This window comes from Scyliorhinus canicula, chromosome 3 (assembly GCF_902713615.1).
Source record: "Scyliorhinus canicula chromosome 3, sScyCan1.1, whole genome shotgun sequence".
NCBI lineage: Eukaryota > Metazoa > Chordata > Chondrichthyes > Carcharhiniformes > Scyliorhinidae > Scyliorhinus > Scyliorhinus canicula.
Genome location: NC_052148.1, coordinates 43,808,507 through 43,828,499, shown reverse-complemented (window position 1 = coordinate 43,828,499; position 19,993 = coordinate 43,808,507). Strand labels below are relative to the sequence as shown.

Below are 19,993 nucleotides of genomic sequence, written 5' to 3'. Positions count from 1 at the left end.
TAGTGGAAAAGGACTTTGAGACATAAGATGAGGAAATAGATTCAATATGGGTGGAGATTAGAAATAACACTGTAAGATTTAAATTTGGAAGTCACAGATCACCCAAAAGGGTGGATGAGTTCAGAAGTGTTTATAGAGTAGTTAATTAAATAGCAACGGTTTAAATATTATGCAGAAGCTCATTAAACAGGTAAGCATATGACCCGTTACAGGTAAGAGTGTGTTAGCAGTCCTGGACAGTGTACGGACTCCTTCTTAACCAAGGTGCTAGCAAGGTCTCCCTCCCAGTCCCCCTCAGCGTGCAGAAGACTGGTCATTTTGGAAAACTTTGAAAAACTCGATCCTCTCTAAAGTATTCTTTTCCCTCTCCAGAGCTCGTTTTTAGCCATTTCATTTCAAATGTATGGATCATGGAATCCAACCTCATTGGGAATGCCTGAACTAGAAACATGTCCTTGGCAATAGGTCTGTGCTGTGTATTGCACTCAGCAAAATTTGGAAGCATTCATCACAAAATTTCCATACTAACCAATATATTTCTGAAGATGTATTATACCTGGATGTCCTCAAGGCATTGAATGAGGAGCCACACAAAAGTTTAATGGGCAAGATAAGGATTCAGGAAGTTGAGAGTGAAGTATTGGTTAACGAGTAAAGAGCAAGCAAAAATGGGGCATTCTCAAACTGACAGCTTGTGACTAACTGCAAAGATCAATGCTAATATAGATTTACAATCTATATTGATGACTTAGGGCTGGATTCTTCTGCCCGCCACCAGATCGCCACGGGCGGGACGCGGACCATGTAAAGGCCCATTTACCTCGAGCGGGAATTTCCTGTCGCTGGGCGGGCACGGCTGGAGAATTCCGCCGTTCGATGAAGAGGAAGAATAACGTATCTAAGTTTGTTGATGGCACAATGCTAGGTGGGAAAGTAAATTATAAGGAGGACAGGGCGAAGCTGCAAAGAGATATAGACAGAGTGGGCAAAAGCTAATAGATTGAATATAATGAAGGGAAGTCTAGATTTTATTTGTGGGTTCAGGTTGTTTGCAATAATTCCCCAATTGTAAATTAAATCCGGTTCTACAAGGCTTGACCATTGACATGAATGAACACTTAATGGTGAATTCAAAAGGTTTGTTAGCCATTAAAAGGTAGAAAGGTAATAAGTCGTAAAGATAAAAAGCAGTGTCAATTAACAGTAAATAGCACTTGAAGGAGAAAGCTTAGCTTTAACAATTTAAACAGACTTTTCACAACTCTCGCGGTTGTTCAGGCTGAAAATCATTTTTTAAAATTCATTCATGGCATGTGGGTGTCATTGGCTGGCCCAATATTTTTGCTTTAAAGTGGCTTGGCTGTTTAAGAGTCAACCACATTGCTGTGGAGTCATGTGTAGGCCAGATCAGGTAGGACAGCAGATTTCCTCCTCAAGGACATTCATGAACCAGATGGGTTTTTGCACCAATTGACAATGCTTTCATGATCATCATTAGGCTTCTAACTCCATATTTTTGATTGAATTCTAATTTCCCCAGCTGCCATGGTGGGATTTGGACCAGGATCCCCAACAGCCTGAGTCACTGGATTACTGGTCCAGAAATAATATCACTATACCACCACCTCCCACCGTAATAATCCCAAAACATGGATAACACGTAAACAAACATGGCTTCTTGAAACCTTTATTTTCTACCTAAAAGATATTGTAAGCCCACCTTAGCAAATTGGCAGGCAGCTCTCTATTGCTGGTAGTGCCACTGGGCAGTTGCTGTTGGTAAAGAATTCTGAGAAAGCATTGGATCTCAAAGGGATCCAGGCCACATGTCGGTGAGGGCAAGATCCCAGTTAGATCCCATGTATCCCACCTTTCCAGATGCCAGGCCTGTCGATCACGTACCCAGTGCCTTTGAACGGGGAGTCCTGCCCTCCAACCCATCCAGAAGGCCACAAGCCTCCATGGTTTGCTAATCCGTCCTCCTGCTTGATGAGGCCCTTGAGGGTTTAAGAAGATAGTTGTTTTGGTCAGCCAGGTGGGCTCCAGAGTTTCTTCCTGTTTTTTATTTTGTTTCTTCTTAAAGCTCTTAAACTGTGATAATCTCCTTTGGTGAGATTAAAATGTTCAGCTCGCTAATTGCCCCATAAAGGCTATAAAAGGAAATTGTTACTGGTGTCTCTTGACTGTCGCTTGTTCCTGTATTCCACACCTTTGAATTGTTGGTTAGAGACGTCTTGGGGTTGGGCTCCTTAGACAACAGCAATGAGACGTGGGCTGTGGGTTCGCTCCTTGTTCATGTTATCATCCCTTTGTAGGAAGTTTCCCTAAACTGCCAATTCTTACCCCATCTCTAGCCAACAGTCCAAAAGCACAAATTAACCTGAAACATCTGGACAGCAATAATTGGAGGGTGAAACTGGGGTGTGGCAAATGCTGAGGCAATGTTGGGAAATTGGGATGGAGGTGTTGGGAGTAAGAAGAGCGGCGATGCTGGAGGTAAAGGGTTGAAGTGAATGTTATCCCATCTTGGATGATGCTTTGCATTTTTCCTCATAGGGTTACGAAGGAGATCGAACAAGTATTCACAGCTCCGCTAAAAGCTTGCATGGCTCCTCACTGAGTCTCCGAAATGTCAACAATAGTGCCCTAACCAAGAAGGGTAAACGGAAAAGCATTATTGAAGACACAATTGAAGAAGGACCGAGTAAGAATATTCATCTATTTAAAAAATAAATTTAGAGTATCCAATTCTTTTTTTTCCCCGATTAAGAGACAATTTAGTGTACCCAATTCGCTTACCCTGCACATCGTTTTGGTTTGTGGGGGTGAGACCCATGCAGACAGGGGGAGAATGTGCAAACTCCACATGGACAGTGACCCGGAGCCGGGATCGAACCCGGGTCCTCGGTGTCGGGAGGCAGCAGTGCTAACCACTGCACTACCATGCTGCCCAAAAGAATTTTTATCTTTATGGAGATTTACCTTGTCTGTACTTGTAGAAATTGGGGATAAATTTTGTAGTCAGTCTTCCAATAGGGCTTTTGAGACATAACAAAAATGCATTTAGCCCACCCCTCCATTCAGTCTGTAATGCACCAGAGGTTCTATCACCTGAAGCATTGTCTGTAGCTCTCATAAATGGTACTTGGTCTTTCTCTTCATCCTTTTTCTTTCCAAATCATTTCTTTCCTTCGGAGTGCAACAGGCCAGCATCTATAATGGAGAAATGTAAGCTCCTCAACATACAGGGAATGAATATGCTTTGTTGGTCTGCATCATCTTACAGTATTGTCAGTTATTGCCACTCTATATGCAATTTTCTCCATTCCGGTGGAGCACCACATTAATATAATCAATCTTTCCTTGAATAACCTACTTAGAACCAGAATCCCCTGGGTACAAAGGTACCAAGACAACGTACCACATATTGGACTTGTTCGCAAAATTGAAGCCCGTGGGGAAAAAATGGGCAGAAACAGTAAGGATACAAAATTGGCTCAGGGTTAGAAAGCAAATAGTTATGGTGAATGGCTTTTTTTGACTGCAGGCTGGTACACAGTGGAGTTCCCCCAAGGCTCAGTCTAGGACCACTGCTGTTTTTTTGTTTTTATAAATTTAGAGTACCCAATTCATTTTTTCCAATTAAGGGGCAATTTAGCGTGGCCAATCCACCTACCCGGCACATCTTTGGGTTGTGGGGACGAAACCCACGCAAACACGGGGAGAATGTGCAAACTCCACACGGACAGTGACCCAGAGCCAGGATCGAACCTGGGACCTCGACGGCATGAGGCAGCAGGGCTAACCCACTGCACCACCGTGCTGCCCTGGACCACTGCTGTTTTTAATAACCAGTTTCAAAATTTGCAGATGACACAAATTTGGAAATGTCATAACCAGTGAGGAAGACAATAACTAGCTTCGAATGGGCTGCTGGAATGGATGGACTCCTGGCTGATGTGAAGTGATACATTTTGGTATGTGGGGAAGAATGAGGAGAGACAGTGGCCAGGATTTTTCACTGCGGGTCCGCTCCGCTATAGCTGCTAGCGAAGATGGAGAATTTGGCATGCCGTTGGTTTTGTGGAGGGACTCTCTATTCCCGCTGCTGTCAATGGGAATTCCCTTCGAAGCCATCCCATGCCGCTGGGAAGCCCGCGAATCTTCAAGTTTATCTCCAGACAATCCCACCAGTGAACGGCCAGAGAATTCTGACCAATATAAGCTAAATGGTACCGTTTTAAAAGGGTGTAGAGAGAGATCTCGGGATGTTTCTGCTTTATAAATAAAGGCATTGAATACAAAAGGCAGAAAGATATGTTAAAACAAGAACTGCCCCAGCAGGAGTGTTGTGCCCCATCCTGAGTGCTGCATTTTAGGAGGGTGTGAAAAAATTGAAGCGGGTATGAAAGAGATCGGCTGGAATTTTTTTATTCTTTCGTGTGATGTGAGCATCGGCTGGTTAGGCTAGCATTTGTTCTCCATCCCTAATCGCCTTTGAGAAGGTGGTGGGGAGCTGTCTTCTCAAACCATTGAGGTGAAAGGAGAATGAAAATGAAAGAAGAAAGTAGTAGGAAGTTTGACTGAAAGATGAGAAATTGAAGGAGAGAAAAAAATTAAAAGACGGAGATTCAACATGAAAGAGGAGAATAAAATATATGCAGAAGTATGAAGATGGTCAGAGAGACCATGAAGGATGAGGTTGAGGGAGAAATGCAAGATGCGCTAAAAAGGTTCCAAGGTTAAAGGTTTTTGCTATACCGTTGGGTTCTCCTTGGAATAAAGGAGACTGAGGGGAGAGTTGATGGAGATGCACAAGGTTATGACAGGTTTAGACTATGTATACAAAGAAAAACTCTTGATGTACAAGGCCAAGGAGAGACAGTTTTAAGGTTTTGGGCAAGAGATGCAGGGAGGGATGTGAGGGAGAACATCCTTACGCAGTGGGTGATAACACGAACTTGCTCCCTATGAGGGGTGTCAAATCAGGGACAGGGAATGATTTCAAAAGGTAATTGGATGGGCACTTGAGGAAGATACACTTGCAGAGCCATGGGGATAGAGTGGAGAATGGGACTGACTGGGAATTGTCTTGATAGACCAGATGGCAGCCTCCTGTGCAGTTATGACTCTGTGGGCAGGATTTTTCGATGACAGTGTTTCCCAATCCACCACCCAAAGAATTGACTTAGTGCAGTTCCACCGATCGGCTGCCCCGCAGCCATTTCATGTTTGACGAGGCATTCATTGGTTAAGGGGAGACTCACAGAGACGTCGGTTAAGTAATTTGCACCTTTGAGAGAGGCCGGCCAATCGGATGGCTTGGCAGCTCTGTAGTCTCAGCGGCCCCAGGTTCAACTGCTGGGATTACAACCAGTCCTCAAATGAGAGGTGTTCATGGAGAACAAGTTCAAGTTAAGCCCAGGTTTCAGTGGAGACTAGCTGGCAGGTGTTGAGGAGCCGCATTTTAAAGGCCAGGCTGAGAGGGTGTTATAACCTGCCTGCTTACCACTGGCTGGGGACTAATGGCAATCTCACAATCCTTTGGGAGTACGAGCTTCCCCAATGAGGGAGGCAGAGAAATCATTAGCAGGTTCCCTGCATAAATAAAGCTGGCCAGAGGAGAGTGAGCAGCAAGGGAGTTACTGCTGCTGTTGTGTACATATATATTATTGCAAATAAATGTTATTTCTTTCTATCCTTCAACTCGTGCTGGATTAGTCGTGAACCTCACAAAAGAGGGTTAAATTGGAATATACCCTCCTGAGGTATTGCCTTTGAAAGGCACAAGAGATTCCCAAAGGAGGTCTCTTGGAATTGGGCCTTGAAGCCTGTACCTCAAAGCTGAGATCTTCAGCCAGAACAGTATCATTGTTGTCAGCCATCATCTGTCGATGCACTCCATCCCATCTGGGCAAGAAGCCACTCAAAAGCAACGTAGCCACTGAAGAAAGGCAGGACCCTACCCCAACTCCCTGCAGCCACCACGAACAAGTGAGGATTTAAACATTCTGGGCTGGATTCTTTATTCAAGAAACTAGGGGCTGAAATCTCCGCTCCCGGGAAAAATCGGGAGGGCCGTCGTGAACTCGGCCAAGTTTCACGACAGCCTCGGAGGCCGCTCCTCGCCCCCTATTCTCCCCTCCCGGCAGGGCTAGGTGCAGCGCTCCATAAATCTCCGCCGCGGGGGCGTTGCGCCGAGAATGACGCGGCCGGCGCGCCTAATGACGTCAGCCGTGCATGCGCAGGTTTGCCAGTTCTAACCCGCGCATGCGCGGCTAGCGTCATGATGCTGACGGCACGAACCCGTGCATGCGCAGTGGCCGTCTTTCCCCTCAGCCGCCCCGCAAGACGTGGCGGCTTGATCTAGCGGGGCGGCGGAGGGGAAATAGTGTGTCCGATTTGGACACCAGCCTGACGAGCACAGTCGTGGTGCTCTTTCCTTTCCAGGCCACCTACAAGCCCCAAACGGGCTTCTCACTCCCGTTTCATGACGGCAGCGACCAGGTGTGTTTGCCGCCATCGTGAAACGGCCGCCAACGGCAGGCCGCTTGGCCCATCCGGTTTGGAGAATCGCCGTTCGCCATGAAAAACGGCGAGCGGCGATTCTTCCGAGCAGGGTGGGAGGGGAGAATCGCGGGGGGCGCCAGGGGGGCGTGAATTTTGTTGGGGGGCCCTCCCGCGATTCTGCCATGCCACATGGGGAGCGGAGAATGGCGCCCGTTCTCCTGCAGAAGTAGAATCGCTCCTGGTCTGTGTTGGTGCTCGGAGCGGTGCCCAGGATTCCTTCTCCCGTTCCATGCAGATTTATGCATGGCGGGGAGCTGGAATCCTACTATCGGACCGACATTTTGAGCTGGCAACCTGATACCGAGGTCTGACGGTGGGCACCTCCCCCCCCCATAATGCAAATTCTGCAATCCCTTCCCCGCTGACATGTAGAGGCATCTCCCCCCTCCCCCCCACACCATAGGAATGATGGGTCACCTCCTCCACAATACAAACACATGAGGGTGACACAACCCCCCCCCGACCAAACCCCTCCATTAGAGATTCCCCCATATCAGAAACCCACCTGTATCAGAGATCCCCTCAATAAAGACGTCCCCAATTTTAAACCCCGCCTGAAAGTTAAAGAGCAGTCTCTGCAGCAACAGTGAATAATCACTACTTTTTCACTTACTTGTCCCTTACACATGCTGCCTCAGATAGAGGTGTTGAAAGCAGCAGCTGTTACAAGTGTCCTAGGCTTTGTACAAAGCCAAAACATGTCACAAGGCTTTAAACCCCCTCAAATTCCTTTTGTCTGTGAGGCCTTTATTCGCTTTCATTGATGTAGAAATGCCGGTGCTGGACTGGGATGGGCACAATATGAAGACTGTCAACATCAGGTTATTTGAAATCCATCTGATGGTAAGTCCATCAGATTTATTTGAAATCACAAGCTTTCGGAGCGCTGCTCCTTCATTGGGTGAAGTCAAAGGTAAATTACTTTTAGTAGGCCACAATTGACAGGGTAATAGTTTTCAGGCATCCAGATGTCTGGATTGTTTATTTTTATTTCTCTTCATTCTTGAATGCATCTGAAGTACCCTGCTTTGAATCTAATCACAATGTTTAAAAGCATCTGGGAGATAAGTGCCTTCACGTCCTCTTTTTCTCAGCAGAAAGCACTTAACTTCTTTTGATGTGGTCGGGAGCTGTTAATCATAGCTATCATAGCTATATGTCTCTGATATGGGGGGGGGGTCTCTGATATGAGGGGTCCCTGATATGAGGGCCCCCTGATATGAGGGGTCTCTGATATGGGGTCTCTGTTGGTGGTCTGATGGGGGTCTCTGTTGGGGGTCTAATGGTGTGTCTGATGGAGGTGTTTCTGTTGGGGTTCTGATGGAGGGGTCTCTGTTGGGGGTCTGATGGAGTTGTGGTGGGCAAGATTTTCATTGTTGATCCCTCCAATGGACTTTCGGGCATCTATATTACTTATCTACCCCATGACTCACCAAACGGTCCACCACATGAGGGCCACGCTTGAAAATGCTTGGACCAATCCATATCCACGTGAATCCCAGTCGAGAGGACCGAAGCATCCCGGGGCCCTGGAGAATCAAAATCCAGTCCATTAATCAGATGCAAATGAGTTCAAATGACTAATTTGCATTTTGTCACTGGCACCTGGCATGTTGTCCGCCACTCGATTCTCCACCGCATCTGGAACCCCGTAATGGTGGTGAGCAGCAAAGAATCCACCCCTTTAACTCACCCCATCGTGCAGAAATACCGACCAATAATTCTGGGGAAATTGTGGGGGGCATTCTCCGTTGCCCACTACCAGTAGTAAATTTCCTGATGCTGCAGAGAACCTCGAGTCGGGGATAAAAAGGGGATCGCCACCCGATGAGGCCCCCCACCATCAGTTACCCCTGCCTGGAAGCTAAAGAGAAGTCCAGGCAGAAACAGTGGAAAATCACTGCTTTTTCACTAACCTGTCCCTTACACCTGGTGCCTCAGACAATGTAGAAAGTAGCAGCTGTTAGAAAGTCAAAACACATCACAAGGCTTTAACCCTCCCTCAGACCCTTTGATCTGCAAGACTTCTATTCACTTTCAAAGGGAAATAGCATTTAGTAGGCTGTAATTACCGGGTAATAGCTTCCAGGCAGCTAAATGTCTGGATTGGGTTTTTTCATTTCCGTTCACACTTGAATGCATCTCAGTTACCCTACTGTGAGCCTAACCACAGTGTTTATAAGCATCTAGCTATGATTGACAGCCCCTGCCACATCAAAATAAGTTAAGTGCTTTCTGCTACGAAAAGAGGAAGTGAAAGAATTGATCTCCTAGATGTTTCTAAACCCTAATACTGGAAATGCCAACATCAAACTCAGCCCTGTTGATCTTGCAAAATCAGCTGCATACCGCTTACACCGAAGCATCCCGGGGCCCTGGAGAATCAAAATACAGTCCATTAATCAGATGCAAATGAGTTCAAATTACTAATTTTAATTTTCTCACTGGCACCTGGCATGTTGTCCGCCGCTCGATTCTCCACCGCATCGGGAACCCCGTAACGGTAGTGGGCAGCAAAGAATCCACCCCTTTAACTCACCCCATCATGCAGAAATACCAACCTTGGAAAATAGGAGACAGGTTTTAGATAAAGGATCTGGATCGGCGCAGGCTGGGAGGACCGAAGAGCCTGTCCCTGTGCTGTAATTTTCTTTGTTCTTTCTTCTTTGTTCTTTGTACACACAGTCACAAAACTGAGAGTTCTAAATTCTCTTGGCGAGGAACTTAACTTGGAGGGAGAGCTTAATTCCGGTGAGGTGACCTTTTCCTGACCTTGTTTGTCAGGAAGCTCAACCCACCTTTATCCCACCTTGAAAGTCAGACGAACAAAATTTCAACAGCTTATCCTGCCGTTCGGAAGCAGACTTTTTGCCTCCGACCAAACCCGCCAAGGTTCCCACTGTTAGTGGGAGTGGAAAATTCTGTTCGTAGTTTGTGGTTCCTAAGGAGAAAATGAAAATGGGAGGAGGAACAAATCAGGAGATAATAAAATAACATATTTCCTTCCCTCTAATCTGTTCACAGCCATCCCATACCACATAACAATTACCACAGGCCAGGAAAGAGATGCTGGCACCAATAGCCGTGTATATATCATCATCATGGGGCCCATGAAGATTCACACTTCACGACTGTGGCTGGAGCTTTCCGGAGGGAAGAATGCATTTCTTCCTGGATCAATGGAAAAGTTCCAGGTGATGGGGTTGGACGTTGGAGAGATTAAGAAAATTGAGGTGAGCCCAGACGAATGTATCCCAGTTTATAACCTCTGTCCAATGACCATCATGTTCCTGTCAGCACAGGATTATGACACAAGACCCTTTCGGCTCATTAGTTTAATGTGTTCTGAATCTGTTCATATTTTTCAAATATTCACAAACATCAGATGGGGGATAAAATCAAGACTTTTAAATTTGTCCTGGAACTATTTTAAAGTGCTCCAGTTTGATCCCCTTTGTCTCAAAGTGAAATTATAATCTTGCAGTTACAGAGGGGCTAACAGCCCTCTGGTACCTCTTCACGTGACCACTCCTGATGTGCTCAGTTAGGCACCAAGTTTAGGAACATAGGAAATAGGAGCAGGCCATTCGGCCCTTCGAGCCTGCTCCTCCATTCAATTAGATCATGGCCTTTCTTCTACATCAACACCATTTTCCTGCAAATCCCTTGATATCTTTACTATCTAGAAATCCATCAATCTCCGCTTTGAACTTTCTCCGTGGCTGAGGCACCACAACCCTCTGAGGTAATAATAATAATAATATTTATTGTCACAAGTGGGCTTACATTAACACTGCAATTAAGTTACTGTGAAAAGCCCCTAGTCGCCACATTCCGGCGCCCGTTCGGGTACTCAGAGGGAGAATTCAGAATGTCCAAATGACCTAATAGCACGTCTTTCAGGACTTGTGGGAGGATACCGAAGCACCAGAGGAAACCCACGCAGATTCCTCCTCGTATCAGTTTCATAGAATTTACAATGCAGAAGGAGGTCATTTGGCCCATCAAATCAGCACCAGCCCTTAGGAAAGAGCACCCCACTTAAGCCCACACCCCCACCCTATTCCTGTAACCCAGCAACCCCACCCAACCTTTTTGACACGAAGGGCAATTAATCATCACCAATCCACCAAACCTGCGCATCATTGGACCAAATGGTCAGTACTAAATGGCCTGACCCTCATTCTGAAACTGTGTCCCCTGATTCTAGACACCCCCAACCTGGGGCAACATAGGTCCCACGTCTACCCTGCCAAGCCTTGTTGTAAGAATTTTGTAAGCTTCAGCAAGCTATTATATAAAGCATCACAACTGGCTGCAGTAATGTCTTCATCTGGTTTCAACAAGATCACCTCTCATTCTTCGCCCATTCTACTTAATCTTTCTCAGGAGGCTAAGGGTCCTTACTCTAGAGACATGAACGCTAAATCCAGGGTGGCATTCCGGTGCATTATTGAGGGAATCAGCACAGTCAGAGATGCCTTCTCTCATATGAGATACTAAAACAAGGACCTACCTTCCCTCTCGGGTAGACACCAAAGATCCTACGACACTATTAATGGAAGAACAGAGTAGTTCTCCAGGACATGCATGAGATTGCTGATTGTGAGAGCTTGCTGGGCACCTGATTGACTGTTAACATTTGCTGCCCCAGAGTGACTAATCTTCAAAAGTGTTTAAGCCAAATATTGCAGATGCTGGAAATCTAAAATCAACAAAAGGAAATGATATGAATACTCTATAGGTCAGACAGCATCTGAGAGAGGGGGCAGCAAAGACCTTGAGTAGAAAGGTCACCTGCCTGAAACGTTAATGTTGCTTCTCTTTCCACAGGTGCTTCGTGATCTGCTGAGTATTTCCAACGTTTCCTGTTTTTAGTAGCTGGAAAGCCTTTGGGGTGACCTGAGGTCCAGAAATTTCCTTCCTTTTACATTTACAATTTTGTACTGATTACTGGTTGTGCCTGGTTCCCTCTGAACAGTTGGGTCACGACGGCGCCACCCCAGAGAGCTGCTGGCTGGTGGAGGAGCTGGAAATCTCTGTGCCCACCACAGGCACCATGTACGTCTTTAAGTGCAAATGCTGGCTTGCCAAAGACCGAGGTGATGGGCTGACAGCGCGGGTGTTCAACATCCTCGATGCAGAAACTGTCCAGATTGGACACAAGGTAGGAACTGCTCCATATCTTCCTTGCAAAGTGCCAAACAATATATCATCCGGCACAATCAGATGGATTTGAATGGGAATGTGTTCAGTGTGGGAATGGTGGATGAATGAGAATAAGGAGTAAGTTGGTTCGGCGAAAAAACAGGAGCACAGAAAGGGAATCGATACAATAGCAGCAATGTGAAAGTGGACTGGATTGGTAATGAAATTGTGTGCAATAAATGGGATGGACATTGGGAATCGGAATCAAAATGGTTAAATGGATCAAGTAGAACGCAAGTAAATAGGAACTAGATTGGTAATGGTGAATTCCTTGGTTGTGTGATTATGGGCAATTATGATGCCATTAGACATGACTTAGGATGTGTAGGTTGGAGAAGTAGGCTGCAAGGGTTGGGCACACTGGATATGTGGAGCTTGTTCAAGGAACAGCTATTGCATGTTCTTGATCAGTACGTACCAGTCAGACAGGGAGGAAAGGGTAGAGCGAGGGAACCGTGGTTTACCAAAGAAGTGGAATCTCTTGTTAAGAGGAAAATGGAGGCCTATGTGAAGATGAGGCGTGAAGTTTCAGTTGGGGCGCTTGATAGTTACAGGGAAGCGAGGAAGGATCTAAAGAGAGAGCTAAGACGAGCAAGGAGGGGACATGAGAAGTCTTTGGCAGGTAGGATCAAGGAAAACCCAAAAGCTTTCTATAGGTATGTCAGGAATAAAAGAATGACTAGGGTAAGAGTAGGGCCAGTCAAGGACAGTGGTGGGAAGTTGTGTGTGGAGGCTGAGGAGATAAGCGAGATACTAAATGAATACTTTTCGTCAGTATTCACTCAGGAAAAAGATAATATTGTGGAGGAGAATGCTGAGACCCAGGCTATTAGAATAGATGGCATTGAGGTGCGTAGGGAAGAAGTGTTGGCAATTCTGGACAAGGTGAAAATAGATAAGTCCCCAGGGCCTGATGGGATTTATCCTAGGATTCTCTGGGAAGCCAGGGAAGAGATTGCTGAGCCTTTGGCTTTGATTTTTATGTCATCATTGGCTACAGGAATAGTGCCAGAGGACTGGAGGATAGCAAATGTGGTCCCTTTGTTCAAGAAGGGGAGTAGAGATAACCCCGGTAACTATAGGCCGGTGAGCCTAACGTCTGTGGTGGGTAAAGTCTTGGAGAGGATTATAAAAGATACGATTTATAATCATCTAGATAGGAATAATATGATTAGGGATAGTCAGCATGGTTTTGTGAAGGGTAGGTCATGCCTCACAAACCTTATCGAGTTCTTTGAGAAGGTGACTGAACAGGTGGACGAGGGTAGAGCAGTTGATGTGGTGTATATGGATTTCAGTAAAACGTTTGATAAGGTTCCCCACGGTCGGCTATTGCAGAAAATATGGAGGCTGGGGATTGAGGGTGATTTAGAGATGTGGATCAGAAATTGGCTAGTTGAAAGAAGACAGAGAGTGGTGGTTGATGGGAAATGTTCAGAATGGAGTTCAGTTACGAGTGGCGTACCACAAGGATCTGTTCTGGGGCCGTTGCTGTTTGTCATTTTTATAAATGACCTAGAGGAGGGCGCAGAAGGATGGGTGAGTAAATTTGCAGACGACACTAAAGTCGGTGGAGTTGTAGACAGTGCGGAAGGATGTTGCAGGTTACAGAGGGACATAGATAAGCTGCAGAGCTGGGCTGAGAGGTGGCAAATGGAGTTTAATGTGGAGAAGTGTGAGGTGATTCACTTTGGAAAGAATAACAAGAATGCGGAATATTTGGCTAATGGTAAAATTCTTGGTAGTGTGGATGAGCAGAGGGATCTCGGTGTCCATGTACATAGATCCCTGAAAGTTGCCACCCAGGTTGATAGGGTTGTGAAGAAAGCCTATGGTGTGATGGCCTTTATTGGTAGAGGGATTGAGTTCCGGAGCCATGAGGTCATGTTGCAGTTGTACAAAACTCTAGTACGGCCGCATTTGGAGTATTGCGTACAGTTCTGGTCGCCTCATTATAGGAAGGACGTGGAAGCTTTGGAACGGGTGCAGAGGAGATTTACCAGGATGTTGCCTGGTATGGAGGGAAAATCTTATTTGGAAAGGCTGATGGACTTGAGGTTGTTTTCGTTAGAGAGAAGAAGGTTAATAGGTGACTTAATAGAGGCATACAAAATGATCAGAGGGTTAGATAGGGTGGACAGTGAGAGCCTTCTCCCGCGGATGGAGGTGGCTAGCACGAGGGGACATAGCCTTAAATTGAGGGATAATAGATATAGGACAGAGGTCAGAGGTGGGTTTTTTACGCAAAGAGTGGTGAGGCCGTGGAATGCCCTACCTGCAACAGTAGTGAACTCGCCAACATTGAGGGCATTTAAAAGTTTATTGGATAAGCATATGGATGATAAGGGCATAGTGTAGGTTAGATGGCCTTTAGTTTTTTCCATGTCGGTGCAACATCGAGGGCCGAAGGGCCTGTACTGCGCTGTATCGTTCTATGTTCTATGTGTCTGGTATTTGTTTGGAGTTGACAGTATATATGGTTGTTGAACAGATCCCTTATGAAGTAACCGTGGTTACCGGTGACACCCCAAATGGCGGGACTGATGCCAACATTTACATGTCTGTCTTTGGAGCCAATGGGACCACAGAGGAGATGCTACTCGATAAATGTGGAGACAGGTGGGTTTTAATTCCAAAATGATTTCAAAGATCCAGGATTCGATCTCTGTCTGTCATTCCTGCTTTGAATAATCTTCAATGTTGACATTTGTCACACCTTTTGTTTATTCTTACGCAAGTTATGGGACTCGCTGGTTAGGCGATTGTTTTTTAAAAATATTTTTATTGAGCTTTCAACATTTTACATCAGGCATTCACAGGGCCAAACAAGACCAACGCATATATCAACAACAAGACGGAGTTCCAGCCGACAACTGTAACAATAGCCCCCCTTAACGAAAATACTTCTCTTGCAGACTTTAACTTGCCAGACTTGGCCAAAACAAGTATTTACAATGGTTGATGTACATTGTGGTTCAGGCATTAATTTGCCAGCAAACCAGTCTCTTGCAGTTTTCCACCCTTCTGCCTGTCTCCCGTGTTCCTCTTGAATGCATTAGTTCCGCCCTCCCTTTCTTCCTCTTCCTTGTTGTGCGTCTCCCCTCACCCCCTCCCTACTTTATTGGTTGCTGGCCACGAACAGGTCTTGAAACAAGTTAGTGAATGGCTTCCACATCCTGTGAAAGCCTCCTTCCTTCCCACGGATGGGGAACTTCACCTTCCTCAGCCTGAAAAATTCTGCCAGGTCGCACAGCCAGTCTGCAGCCTTGGGTGGTGCTCCTGTCAATCACCAGCAGAGCAGAAGTCTCTGGCGGGCGATCAGGGAGGCAAAGACTAGGGCACCAACCCCCCTGCCCATGAAGAGCTCTGGCTGCTCTGATACCCCGAAGCTAGTGGGCACTGCTCCAACCTCACTCCCACAACCTGGACATGGCCTCAAAGAAGGATGTCCACCAATTGGCAAGTCTGGGACACGTCCAGAACATGTGGATGTGGTTGGCTGGCACCATTCACATTTGTCCTTCATCTCCAGGAAGAACTCTGGCTAGGTTTGCCCTGAGCACCACCTTTAGTTGCATTGGGCTCAGCCCTGCGCAGGTCGAGATGAAGTTTGCCCAGTGCAGGTCTTCAATCCAGATTCTCTCCCCCCCCCCCCCCCCCCCCCCCCCCCCCCCCAATCTCCTCTTGCCTAGTTCTTCATCCCACTTTTTCTTGGTTTTGTCCAGGGGTGAGCGTACCTCTTCTAACAGTTCTCCATACATGTCCGCACAGTCGCCCTCCCCTAGGGCCACCTGTGTTCCGTAGTCTTTCTAATATTGAATGTTCTGATATCTGGGGCTACTTCGACGTTTCCTTGCGGAGGAAGTTTTTGACCTGTATGTATCTCAGGTCGTTCCCTCTCAGGAGCTGAGAATTTTCCGTGAGTTCCACCAGGGTCACTACTCTACCATCAGTGTACATGTCCCTCGTCGTCAATGTCCCCTTGTCCTCTCTCCACTTCTTGAAAGAGGCGTCCATTGCCGCGGGAGTGAACCTGTGATTATTGCAGATAGAGGCCATGGTGGACATTTTGGTTAGTCCGAAGTGCTGTCTCATTTGGTTCCACATTCGGAGCATGGTCACTACCGCTGGGCTTCTTGAGTATCTGCCGGCGGGGGGGCAAGAGAGTTCAGTTGTGACTAGCGCTCTACGCACGTCCCCACGCAGGAACTATCCCCCATCCTCACTCACTCTGCTCCCGGTTCCTTGGCCCATCCCCGTACTCTCTGCGGTGGCCACCCAGTGGTAGAGCTGGAGGGCCAGGCTTCCCACACTCCTCCTCCTCTGCAGGTCCTTCCCCCACAGCAGCGGGGATAATGGGCATCCCTACCTCATGCTTTGGAAGTATCAGGAGCTGGTGGTATTTGTCCGTACTCTCCCCATGGGAGCTCTGTACAGTAGTTCCACCCAGGAGGTGAACCCTGGCCCAACCCCAAACCATTACGATTGTGGAGTACTCCACTCCTACAACCTGGATGCACCGCTTTCCCCACTACAAAGAAGTCGATTTTCCTGTCTTGGTACCGGTGCTGCTTTGTGATGATGACCCGGGGCTGCTCCCCTGTTTTAGGCCATGGCGGGAGTGACCTCAGGGCTCTGTCTACCTCTGGGGGTTTGGGGAGGTTCTCCCCGCTGACCAGTTTCCCTAGGAAATGGGCCACGTACACCGTGGGGCTCCTGCTCTCGGTACCCTCCAGTAGGCCCACAATGTGGAGATTCTGGCGACCCGAGCAGTTCTTCTGGTGCTCGACCTTCTCTTTCAGCATTTCCTGGGTCGCCTCCAACCTTGCCATCTCCGTCTCCAATGAGATGATCCAGTCGCTCTGGTCGGTCACTGCTTTCTCCAGCTCCCTGATGGTTGCCTCCTGTGCCTCCAGTCATTGTTCAGTCCTTTCCAACACCACCTTGAAGGGGGTCAGGGTGTCCGCGACCACTGCCTTCACCGTTGCCATCATCTCTGGTTTGATGGTGTCTCTGTATTTTAGGAGCTCCTGTATTAGGAGGTCCATTCACTCGCTTGTTGGTGGGTAGTCCGGCATGTGCCTCAGCAACTCTGCCTGCTCAGGTGCAACCGGCTCCGCCCCACTCCGCGTGCTCGTTGTTGGCCTGTCCACCCTATCCAGGCTGTTACTGATCCTGTCGGAAGATTGGGCGATTTCCGCAAATATAGTAGCCTATTTTTGGTCTACAAGTGCCAAAATCCATCTTCCAGGAGGAGAGCACCTTTCCTGGATCCGCTCAGCAGATCCCTGTTACTGGAAGTCTTAATCTCCCTTGATAAGGTGGTGGTGAGCTGCCTTCTTGAACCGCTGCAGCCCATACAGTGTAGGTACACCCACAGTGCTGTTAGGGAGGGAGTTCCAGAATTTTAATGAACCAACAGTGAAGGAACGGTGATATATTTCCAAATCAGGATGGTGTGTGGCTTGAAGGAGAACCTCCAGGTGGTGGTGTTCCTTTCTAAGTGCTATTACTTAATTATTTAATTGGATTTCTTTCCAACGTTGGTAGAGTGTGTTCTAAGTGTATTTATTTACCAGCTACAACAACAAAAAAGTCAGTCTTTTGCTAGTTATTTGGTACTTTCTTTGCTTTTTTAAATAATATTTGGTTTTCAATGGATATTTTTGAAACAAAGGTACAATGGAACAAAACTAAGAAAAAGTAGTTAACTGTGTCACCTGATTTATACTTTAAGGGTCCTTGGTAACGGTCCAAATAAAAGTGGACAATTGTCTTATCAGTTGGGTGGTCTCCATTTGATGTAAGTAGTAGTGAAAATGTCAGCATCTATTATGGAGGATGTGATAGAAAGAAATTATATACACGATTGGGCAGAGTAAAGATTGATTTATGTAAGGGAAATAATGTTTGACAAACCTGTTGGGATTTTCTGAGGATGTTACCTGCAGCATAGATGAAGGAGAACCAGTGGATGTGGTGTATTTGGAATTTCAGAAGGGTTTTGATAGCGCCCACCACAGTGGGAGACAGTGGTGTGGTGGCATTGTCACTGAGTTCGTAATCCAGCGACATTCGGGTAAAGCTCTAACGGCCTGGATTTGAAAGGCATCATGGAAGATGGTGGAATTTCAATTCAACCAAAGGCATTTGGAATTAAAAGCCTAAAAATGATTGTTGATTGGCATATAAACCCATTTGGTTCACTAATACCCTTTGAGGAAGTACATCCGCTGTCCTTACCTGGTCTGGCCTGCATTACACAGCAATGTGGTTGACACTTCAATGCCCTAGCAAACTATTCAGTTGGATCAAAAACTGTTGCGGGCAGCACGGTGGTGCAGTGGGTTAGCACTGCAACCTCACGGTGCCGAGGTCCCAGGTTCGATCCCGGCTCTGGGTCACTGTCCGTCTGGAGTTTGCACATTCTCCCTGTGTTTACATGGGTTTCGCACCCAGAACCCAAAAGATGTACAAGCTAGGTGGATTGGCCACGCTAAATTGCCCCTTAATTGGAAAAAAAATATGAATTGGTTATTCTAAATTTATTTTAAAAAAACTGTTAAAAACAAGTCAACAGGGAAAGAAACCGGATGAGACACTTGGCATCAACCTAGGCACCAGAGGTGGCAAGCCAGCATTTTCACTGAAAAGTATACAGGATGCCTTTGTTCAACACAGAGATTTCTAGCTCCTCCAGCCTCTCTCCGGACTGGCATCATCGTGACCCAACTGTTCAGAGGGAGCCAGACACAATCAGAGGTCAACTTTCTTGTGAACATCTGGGGCTTGTACCAAAATTAGGAGAGTTGTCTCACAGACTAGTCAGGCAACAGCCTGATGGGATCATACCTTACACATAACATCCTTACAGATAATGTCCCAGACACCACCATCACCATCCCTGGACCTGTCCTGCCTTTGCCACCAGAAGTGGCGGCACAGTGGTATACAGTCGGGGGAAATTGCCCTAGGCGTTCTCAACATTGATTCACGACCCCATGAAGTCTCACGGCATTAGGTGCAATGTGGGCAAGGAAACTAGCTGATTGTCAGGTACAGCACCCCCCCCCCCCCACTTCAACTGATGAATCCCTAATCCTCCATGTTGAACACCACCTAGCGGAAACATTGAGGGTGGTAAAGGCACATACTGTATTCTGGTTTGGGGTCTTAAATGTCCATCACCAAGAGTGACATGGTGGCACCACTACAGGAAGCCGAGTCCTTAAGGACATAGCTTCGGCGCATGGTGAGGGAACCAACAAGTGGGAAAAACATACTTGACCTTATCCTCACCAACCTGCCTGCGGTAAATGCATCTGTATCAGTAGGAGTGACAACTGCACAATCCTTATGGAGACCAAGTCCTGTCTTCCCATTTAAGATAACCTCCATCATGTTGAGTGGCATTGCCATCATGCTAAATGGGATAGATTTTGAACAGATCTAGCAACTCAAGACTAGGCACCCATGAGGCGCTGTGGGCCATCAGCAGCAGCAGAATTGTATTCAACCACAATCTGAAACCTCCTGCCCACCATATCCCCCCTCTACCATTACCACCATGCCAGGGGATCCAGCCTGGTTAAATGAAGAGTGCAGGAGAGGATGCAAGGATCAGCGTCAGGCACACTGAAAAATTAGGTATCAACCTGGTAAACCTACATCATGTATGGCACGGTGGCACAAGGGTTAGCACTGCTGCCTCACAGCACCAGGGACACAGGTTCAATTCCGGCCTTGGGTCACTGTTACTGTGGAGTCTGCACATTCTCCCCGTGACTGCGTGGGTTTCCTCTGGGTGCTCCGGTTTCCTCCCACAGTCCAAAGCTGTGCAAGTTATGTTGATTGGCCTTGATAAATTGCCCCTTAATGTCCAAAGATATGCAGTTAGGTTATGGGGTTGTGGAGATAGGGCAGAGTGGATGGGTGAGTGGACATGGGTAGAGTGCTCTTCAAAGGGTCGGTGCAGACTCGATGGGCCGAGTGGCCTCCTTCTGCATTGTAGGACACTATGACAAGAATATTTAAGTGTCAAACTGTATAAGCAGGGTTAGGGTGAAATAAATACTAATGATTGAGGTTTAATAGTGAGGTTTAAAAATTAATAAGAACATAATTGAAAAAGATTACAGATTTACTTGTCATGAAGTCAGCATATTTTTTTGTTGCAAAAGTCAGCACGAGCACATTCGAACTGCAGTTGGCTTTG

General features: G+C 46.8%; 1 protein-coding gene across 1 annotated transcript in view; it reads left to right on the top strand.

Annotated features, from left to right (window-relative positions):
* The window catches only part of LOC119963948 (lipoxygenase homology domain-containing protein 1-like), a 282,480-nt gene that overhangs the window by 238,729 nt on the left and 23,758 nt on the right, over window positions 1-19,993 (top strand). The window contains 4 exon segments of the mRNA XM_038793391.1: window positions 2,557-2,704; window positions 9,595-9,803; window positions 11,552-11,737; window positions 14,270-14,397. Coding sequence (XP_038649319.1) covers window positions 2,557-2,704; window positions 9,595-9,803; window positions 11,552-11,737; window positions 14,270-14,397 — 671 coding nt within the window.